General features: G+C 44.6%; 1 protein-coding gene across 3 annotated transcripts in view; it reads right to left on the reverse strand.

Moving 5' to 3' along the window:
* RTN4 (reticulon 4) overlaps positions 1 to 7,289 on the reverse strand; it is a 71,296-nt gene extending 64,007 nt beyond the window's left edge. The window contains exon 1 of one of the 3 annotated variants that reach the window (XM_041754175.1): positions 6,461 to 7,289. In XM_041754175.1, coding sequence (XP_041610109.1) covers positions 6,461 to 7,028 — 568 coding nt within the window. In that variant the 5' untranslated portion in view covers positions 7,029 to 7,289. The remainder of the gene's footprint in view (positions 1 to 6,460) is intronic. The other 2 variants (XM_041754176.1, XM_041754177.1) reach the window with 2 other exon arrangements.
* Between the last annotated feature and the right edge of the window lie 2,098 nt (positions 7,290 to 9,387).

Below are 9,387 nucleotides of genomic sequence, written 5' to 3' on the forward strand. Positions count from 1 at the left end.
ATCACTACTTCATTCTATAGAACAAAATAAAATGCAGGGAATTAAAGAATTAAATGTTAAAATGAAATCATAAAAATCATAGAACTACTAAGAGAAATATGGGAACAATTTTTACAATGTTAGAGAAGGCCTAAGAACTACACAAACCTCAATGACTTATATGACTCAGGGCATAGAAGATGATAAATCTGACTACATAAAATTTCTGCACAAAACGATATACCAAAGGTCAAAATACAAGCAACAAATCATAAGAACAGTTTTTAAGACACAACAAAAAGCTAATTTCCTTACAACAGATCAAATGTTCCTACATCTATAAGAACAAAAACCCAAAAGAAAAATAAGCAAAAGCTGTGATCAGAAACAATCTATTGACACCTAAGCCAAAAAAAAAAAAAAAAAAGCCTCTGAATTGTAAACTGAAAAAAAAAAAAGAAAAGAAAAGAAAAGAAAATTTGCTAAGCCATTTACCAGTCTTACCAATATACCATGTTGGTAAAGGTATTAGGAAAAGGTACTTTAACTCTTTGTTATACAATTCAGCATCATCTATCAAAGTTTTATTTTATTTACTTATCTTTTTTTAGATTTTATTTACTTACTCATGAGAGACAGAGAGAAAGGTAGAAACATAGGCAGAGGGAGAAGCAGGCTCCCTGTGGGGAACTTGATTCAGGACTCGATCCCACAACCCCGGGATCACGACCTGAGCCAAAGGCAGACACTTAACCACTGAGCCACCCAGGTAACCCTCTATCAAAGTTTTAAATGCACATATCCTTTGATATGTGCAGTTATTCCACCTGCAAGAATTTATCCTACAACACATACAACATGTATTCCCAAGAAGTATATACAGGTATTAACACTAACATTATTTATATCAGAAAATGTTGAGAAACAACCTAATTAACCGTCCATAAGAGATTCATCAATAAAATGATACATCCATATACACCTTGTATAAATAAATAAATGCTTTCATTCATAGGACTTGGGATTTTTATTGGAAAAAATACTGTAATTCTAGGACTATCCAGAATTTGAAGATCAGTTTTCATCTATGTTATCATATTCATTCAACAAATCTGAGCACCTACACCATATCTAAGGCACTGTGCTCAGCAATAAAGATATGTCACATAGTCCTTTTCTTCAAGGGAAAAAAGTAATATAGCCCCTTAGCTCAAGGAGCATACAGTCTGGCAGAGAACAGAAATGAGTAAACATACCATTACCATATATAGTACAGTATATACAAGGTAAGAATAGAATGTTATGAGAATACATAAGCAAAGCAACTTAAAAACAATCCTTCAAAAACCAAAATCAACAGCTTAAATGTAAAATTATTAACACTCCTCCTTTAGAGTTCAAAAGAATCTTGAGGCCATCAGTTTGAGAAGACCTTAGCAGCAGTAAAGCTGGGTCCCACCATTTTGCAGGTCTGTGTCCTACAGGAACCAGCCACAAAAGTCATATTCATTCATTTAAACATGAATTATGGTCTGCCCTTACAGTTCCCATTCCTGGTGCTGTCACCCCCAGCGGGACCCTCTAGGCTCTATATTTAGAAAAGTCTTAATGTACTTACTGTAAGGCTAATGTACCTACAACATTACTTCTACTTAATCAGAAGTTTCAGGAAAGAATCAAGAAATATTCACTTGGTAGGTACTTTTCCTGGGCTAGCAAAGTACCTTCAAAATACGCCATTTATTTTGGGGCCTTGCATCAGCAGTGTTTCAAATAAATTGCTTTTAGGTAGATTATGAAATAACTACACATAAACTAGAGCCAATTATTTGACGATAGATAATATGCTTTTTAGAAAATTTCTTATATAAATTAGCAAATCTTCCAACTTTACAGGCATATAGTGCTAAAAAAGCATGTTTTTAAATACTATTCCTCATAATGAGGGATTTACCAAAGGTTCAATATATATTCACCACTTCATTTTAAAAAGGTTTGAGGGCGCTTGCCAGTTACTAAAAAGGACTATAAATTTGACACAGAACATCCTCGGAACCAACCTAAAATGTAACTCAACTTATCCATAACGAGCAGAACAGTTCCCAACTTTTATTCCCAGTCAGAAATTACAAATGGCTTAGCAAGAGAAATTATTTAGAATCTATAAATTCATCAGTTCTTTCCTTGTTACCGTTTTCGAAGGAGGATGGGGAATGGAACAGGCAGGATAGCTCTTTTAGAAGCAACTGCTTCCTGGTAGTGTCACATCACTGTTTATTTGAATTTTTTTTTTTTTTAATTTATTTATGATAGTCACAGAGAGAGAGAGAGAGAGAGAGAGGCAGAGACACAGGCAGAGGGAGAAGCAGGCTCCATGCTCTGGGAGCCCGACGTGGGATTCGATCCCGGGGCCCCCAGGATCGCGCCCTGGGCCAAAGGCAGGCGCCAAACTGCTGCGCCACCCAGGGAATCCCTGAATTTTAGATTAAGAACTGGTACTTAAGATTTTAAACTATACATCACTCATCACTCAAAATCTTTTAGCATTTCTACTATGTGCTTTTATGCCACTGTACATAATCATATAATTAATGACTTTATAAAAGACTAATAATTTTTAATCCCAAGCCATAAAAGCTATACTTATCAGTATTCAATTCTATATAAATTTCCATTCCAATTAACAAATTTGGACAGTCTCTGCAACTGATTTAGCACCAACATTATTTTTCTTTGTATTTATATCCTTTGCCTCCAAGTCCTATCAATTCTTCTTTCATAAAACATCTTTTTAAACCTAACTATAAAAACAGAGATTTGTAGCCAAAAAACCATGCTTCTTATAATTTCTCATATTCCTCCTTCTATCCCATTTCACTGGCTGAGGTAGTAGTGAACTAGTTCAGGCTCTAGTCACCTCTTTCAGAACTACTGCAAAAGCGTTCTAAATAGGTCCCCTGTTCTTTCCAATCTTGAAGACGGTCATCAATTCATTTTTCTAACACTGCTTTCATGATGTTATGACTCAGTTCAATAATCTCCAATGGCCTCCCAAGGCCTAAAGCAATAATTCAGAACAAAGGTAAAAAAATAATGAAAGAACTTTACATTTTGCCAACAACAACAAAAACATTTTTTGTTTCATAATATAAATTACCAAAAGCAAGAGCAACTGTAGAAGGCAGAGCATGGAGAAAGACAGGATGATAAAACCCTAATACCTTACTCTTCGAATCCCCCTCAGAATCCAGTTCTACCACATGTTTTCCATCTTAATTAATACTGGTTTAGAACATGCTTCAAAGACTAGATGAATGTCATTGTTAATGTTTACATTTCTCTCAACAGTTTCTATCCAGCATTTCCTTCGCATGTACTCAAAGCCCATTATTAACCAACTACCTTTTCGAAGTGAAGCCAAATATTTCTCCATGAAAAATGGTCAAGTGACAGGCTTCCGTCTCACTTCATTACTGCATTACAATAGATCCAAGCACAACAGTAAACAGCAAAATTACTACTTTCCTCGTGATGGGAATTGGAGCTTATTCAAAAATTATGTAAACAACAATGTTAAATGCACAAGTGTCAGAAGTCAGCCCAACTCAGTAAATAAAAGCCTCTTCCCATCGGGCTTCTCTATGTCTTTAACCATGCTCTGCACATTTCTCACTTTGTCTTTACTCACATCAGTCCTTGCAGTTCCTCTACATTTTCAAAACTGTGTTTTGCTCCAAAATCACAATATAATTATTAAAGAGCACATTTCTAAAGTAAACTTCTTTAAAAAGCCAAACTTTTTACCATGACCTGTTAGACACCCCAAATGATCTAAGTTTACCCCACCTCCCTACCATCACCTGACCACTGTCTTACAAGTTTTTCTCATTAGTCTTCTTTAAAAAAAAAAAAATTTTATTTATTTATTCATGAGAGACACGGTGGGGCGGGGCAGCGGCGTGCGGGGACACAGGCAGAGGGAGAAGCAGGCTCCATGCAGAAAGCCCAATGTGGGACTCCATCCCGGGGCCTCCAAAATCACACCCTGGGCTAAAGGCAAGGGCTCAACCACTGAGCCACCTCATTAGTCTTCTTACTAGACTTGCCAACACACACAGCTAATTCCTGCCTCAAGGCTTTTGCCTCCCTATGGGTTGCTTGGAAATTTTTACCTGCAGCTCAAATCTCACCTCCTCAGAAAGGCATCTCTCAATGCCACTCTACTTAAACCACTCCCCACACACAACCCAATAGTTTTCCATACCACCATCCTTATCACTATTCTGAGTTCCTTATTTATGTGCTTATTATCTGTACTCCCCTTATGGAGAACACATGTGTCTTGCTTATTGCTATACCCTCACAGCCCAGAAGAGAACCTGTCTCTTTGCAGGTAATCAATCAATCATCAGTTGAACGAATGAACAAACTGCTCAGAACCCGAGACTCACAGAGATGGCTTAACTATCCATGACTATAACCATGGATGTCCAGTGATTTACTAAAGCACTTAGGTTTCCAAATAGCTATCATCAATACAGAATTAGGGAACTTTATAGAGATAAGAGTCCCTGAGTAAGCAATATTCTCTCCTTTGTCTTCCAAACTTAGTATTCCACAAGTCAAAATTCCAAGAGAATATCACCTCCTGAATCCCTAATGTTCAAAGATCAGAATTCCTCTTTGTTCCCATGCTGGAATACAAGATGAGACAAATCAGTATTCCTTTGTTAATCATTAGATTTCCCATTTGCAAATTTATTACTTTTTATTTTTCTACCTCACCTTAGTTTCTCTTACACGTGTTTTTTTAATTCAGAAAATGAAAGACTGAGTTGCTCTTCATCTTCTAATATCTTTAGTGTAATGATTTTGTGTAACGTGTTTTGAGTTACTTGTGTAAAGTGTTTTGAGTAACGCTTTGGGGTATGTCATTATCAAAACGTTATTCAGAAACATCACAATTGGCTTACTTCCCCATTGTGGAGGAATGAACTGAAAAAAAATTTCATTTTCTCCTAGAAAATGAACCATTTGTAAAATCCTACAAGGAAGGCTATAAAGATCTCTCAGCAGGCAGTCACACTACCAGATTCTTGCTCTTTTATACATAAAAAGAGGTCCTACTGCTTGTTGGTAGGACACTTTCTGCCCCCCAAAATAACAAGACATAAGCTAATAAACTCATAACTTGTAAGATTCTCCCATCTCTAACAAATTTGATTTTATTCTCTTCCAAAATAAACAACTTCCCCAAAAGGAAAAGGGTAAGGAAACAATGTTCCTTTAAATATATACATACATGCAAGTACTAAAGCGAATAAAAAAAAAGATTTGGAAACTGTGTACAGACTATTGCAGATTTGACCTAAAACATGTAACTACTAAGAAAGAGTATCTCTAACCGCTACGTGGAAAAAAAAAAATAATCTTTCTCAAAACATTAAGTCTCCTGGCTGGCTGATCCGCCACAAAGTCAATTGGCCTATTCGCGGCAAAAAAAAAAAAAAAAAGAAAAGAAAAAAAAAGAAAAAAAGAAAGAAAGAAAAAGAAAAAAGGAAAACAAACAAACCCCACAGGTTTCCCTTCCCTAAGAATGTCAACCATTTTGCCTCTTTTCCTCTCGGATTCAAGAGCCTAAAGCACCCTGACAGCAAATCCTCTCGCTCAGCAGCCAGGACCCGGTGGAAGAACTGCGCCTCCTCGGTCCACAGATGCTCAGATCGCACTTGCCCGGCGCGGCTTAGCTGGGGAGTCGCCACATCACCGCGGAGCAGGCAGGGCGGCGGCGGGACTTTGCCAGAACTCTCGCCTCCCCAAATCCGCACGCGCCGCACCACTGGAGGCGCTCTCCCGTCGCCGCGGCTGGGTCAGGGAGCATGTTTTCCACTGGGCAGCTCCCCGCCAGCGCGAGTCGAGAGGGAGGGGGATGAGGCGCTGCGGGGGGGGGGGGGGGGTGACACCCAGGCCAGGGAGAAGGTGAGCGGGGGTGGGGGTCAGCGCAGGGCTCAAGGCTGCCCGACGGACCAGCCGCAGAACTGCGCCTTTTCCCTGGGAGCAACCCAGACTGGCAGACAAAAGATTACGGGCGCCAAGGCCTTTCCATCCCCACCCGGGCGCCCAGCCAGCGCCCCGTATCCACAACCCTAGCTCCCCGATGCCAACCGAGCCCCGGGAGGGGTGGGTGCCTAACTTCCGGGACGCAGCAGAATAGGGACCGGGGGGAGGAGGCCGGAGCAGGCGGGGTGCACGTGCTCCCCGACTCCGAGACAGACAATAAAGACCAAGCCCGGGTTTCCGCGGCCGCCCCACCCTGCTCCTGACGGCTCCTGCCAGGGGGGGCGCCTTCGCCCGGAGGCCCACGGACAAAGCCCCTGGGGCGGGGAAGGGGGCTCCGCCCGAGGCAGGGGGGTGCACACAAAAGACGGAGGGGAGCGCGGGGCTGCGCGGGGCTGCGCGGGGCGGAGGGCGCGGCACTCACCCACTGAGCCTGAGGAGCCTCTGCGCTTGGGCGCGGCCGGCGTGGAGGGGGGCGCGGCGGGGGCCGGGGCCGGGGGCGTCCACGCGGGCTCGGCCTGGGGGCTCACGCCGGCCGGGGGAGGAGGGGGCGGCCGGGCCGGAGGCTCGTCGTCCTCGGGGAGCTTGGAGGGCGAGGCTGAGGCTGCGGCAGCGGAGGGCGGGGAGGGCGCGGGCCCCGCGGGCGACGTGGGGCTCGGGTCCCAAGACGGCGGCCGCTCCGGGGCGGCGGGGGGCGCGGTCGGCAGCGGCCCGCGGGGCGCGGGGGGCACGAAGTCACTGCCGAAGTCCAGCAGGGGCGCGCCAGCGACGGCGGCAGGGGGCACCGGGGCCGCGGACAGCCCGGCGGCGGGCTTCCTCTCCAGCACCTCCAGCTCCTCCAAGTCCTCGTCCTCGTCCTCCTCGTCTTCCTCCTCCTCGTCCTCCTCCTCGTCCTCGGGGTCCCTCACGAACTGGTACTTGAACGGGGGCTGAGGCCGGGGCGGGCTGTCCGAGGACGAGGAGACCAGAGGCGACTGGTCCATGTCTTCCATGGCCGGCGGGTCGGAGATGCTGCTGCAGCGGCTCGTCTCCACGGGACGCTTCTCCTCGGGGCCGCGGGCGGTTGTGGGGGTTGGGGAGGACTGACAGGGGCAGGGCCGAGAGAGCCCGGAGACCTGCAGTGGCGACGGCTCCCGGAACAATGAGACTGCTCCTCCTGCCTCTGCGCCCGTGATGCGCCACCCGCCCCGTCCCCAGTTGCCGCCACCGCCCAGGCGAGCGAAGGAGAGAGGCCGGCCGATTCTCCGCCCCGTTTGGCGTGACTTACCCTCCCCGCGCGGGGAGAGGCAGGGACTGGCGCGGGAGGGAGGGAGCCAATCGCCTACGGGGTAGAGATGACGGGCAACCAGCTGGCCCAATGGGAAGACGGAAAGAGAAAAGTGGGTGGGGCCATTTGGACTTCCCCTCTCCTACCGGCTGGGGTGAGTCCGGTGGGCGGGGCTTGGAACTGAGAGCCCCACCCTGCACCTTGGGTCAGATGCGGGCTGGGCCGGGGTCGCGGCTTTGCCCAGAGCCAGAGGGCAGCGGGCGGCTCGGGTGCCGCGGGGGCTTGCGCGGGGGCTTGCGCGGGGGCGGGCGACCTGCCGCAGGACTTGCGGGTTCCTGGCCCGCACCCCCGGAAGGGCGTTATCATGGGGGATTGGGGGTGGTAACTTTCCTCCCAGGAAAGGAAAAAACCCAGAGTGGTTGAAAGGTACTATGAAGTGTAGGCCCTAAGGATTTAAGTATACGCTAAATATTAAAAGATTTTGAAATTAAAAGATTATTTTTTTAAAGCTTAAATGACTAGACCACCTCGTTACTACTACCTTCACCACCTTAAAAGAAATTTTTTTTTTTTTTTTTTTTTTTGGAGAGCTTTAAGGTCGTTCTCTGTCCAAACTGCAGACTCTGGATGAGGTAGGCAAAACAGCAGGGCTTGGACCGTCTGGACGACTGGGCCCATTTCAAAGTCTGCTCATCCAGGAGGGTTTGGGGATCTGCCTGCTGCTGGACTCGTACGTGGTAGAAGGATGAGTCACCCAAAGAGAGAGAGAGAGAGAAAGAGGAGGAAAGTGGAAACATAATGATGCCTTGGAAGGCAAATTTGATTCACATTACATTTCAGTCACCTTAGGCTCATGAGTCAACATTTAAGATGATTCAGGCCTTCTGGGAGTCAGGAAGCCCGGTATTCATTTGTTTGATATGCTGGAAGGAGCATAATCTCCCCCGTTCCACTTTTTCCAAAACTGAAAAGGAAGTTTAAAGGAAAGCGGTCGAAAAAACATAAAAGTATCAGCACGCAAAAGTTTAGAGAACCCCTTTTATGTTTCTGGTATACCTTACAAAGATATTCACTGCATTCCTATTCTGGACGCCCTGGAGACAGAGATAACTTGCTTTCAGATAGCTCACAGTCTAGGACCTCACTGTCCAATATATTAGTCATCAGGCCACTTGTGGCTATTGAGCCTTTTAAGTGTGACTGGACTGAAATGAGATATGCTGTAAATTTAAAATGCATACTAGAGGAGTGCCTGAGTGGCTCAGTTGGTTAAGCATCCTGCTTGATTTTAGCTCAGATCATGATCTCAGGCTGATGGGATCCAGGCCTAGGTCAGGCTCCTCCATCAGTCCAGAGTCTGCTGGAAATTTTCTCTCTCCCTCTCCCTCTCCCTTTGTCCCTACCCCCTAAAGTAAGCAAATCTTTAAAAAAATAAAATGCACACAAGATTTTGAGTGGTAGCAAAAAATGAAAACATCTCAATTTTTATATACTGACATTTTGTCATTGATATTGTCAATGTATTGGAATAAATATACTAAAATTATTGTCACTTTTTTTTACTTCTTAAATGCAGCTTCTAGGATAGTTTAAATACACACATGATCACATCATATTTCTGTCGGACACTGCTTAGTCTAAATGATTAAGAAATTTTGATTGCCATGGGGAATCATTGGTTATTTAAACAAATTCTTAGCTCAAACTAATTAATATTACTCTAGGCTTAATTTAGGTATAAAAAAGGAGAGGCAGTGGTTGGGGAAGGAAGGAGGAGAGATGAATAGGTGGAACAAGGAGATTTTTAGAGCAGCGAAACTATTCTGTACAATAATATAATGGTGGATACATCACGTCATACATTTGGCAAAACCCACAGAACTATATACATCACAAAGAGTGAACCCTAATGTAAGCTGTGGACGTCACTTAATAATATATCAATACTGATTCATCACAACAAACATACCATACCAATGTAATATATTAGTAATAGGGAAACTGGTTGGAGAGGGGGCATGGGAGAGTATGAGAACTCTCTGTACTTTTTCTGTTCAGTTTTTCTGTAAATCTAAAACTGCTCT

The sequence above is a fragment of the Vulpes lagopus genome, chromosome 5 (assembly GCF_018345385.1).
Source record: "Vulpes lagopus strain Blue_001 chromosome 5, ASM1834538v1, whole genome shotgun sequence".
NCBI lineage: Eukaryota > Metazoa > Chordata > Mammalia > Carnivora > Canidae > Vulpes > Vulpes lagopus.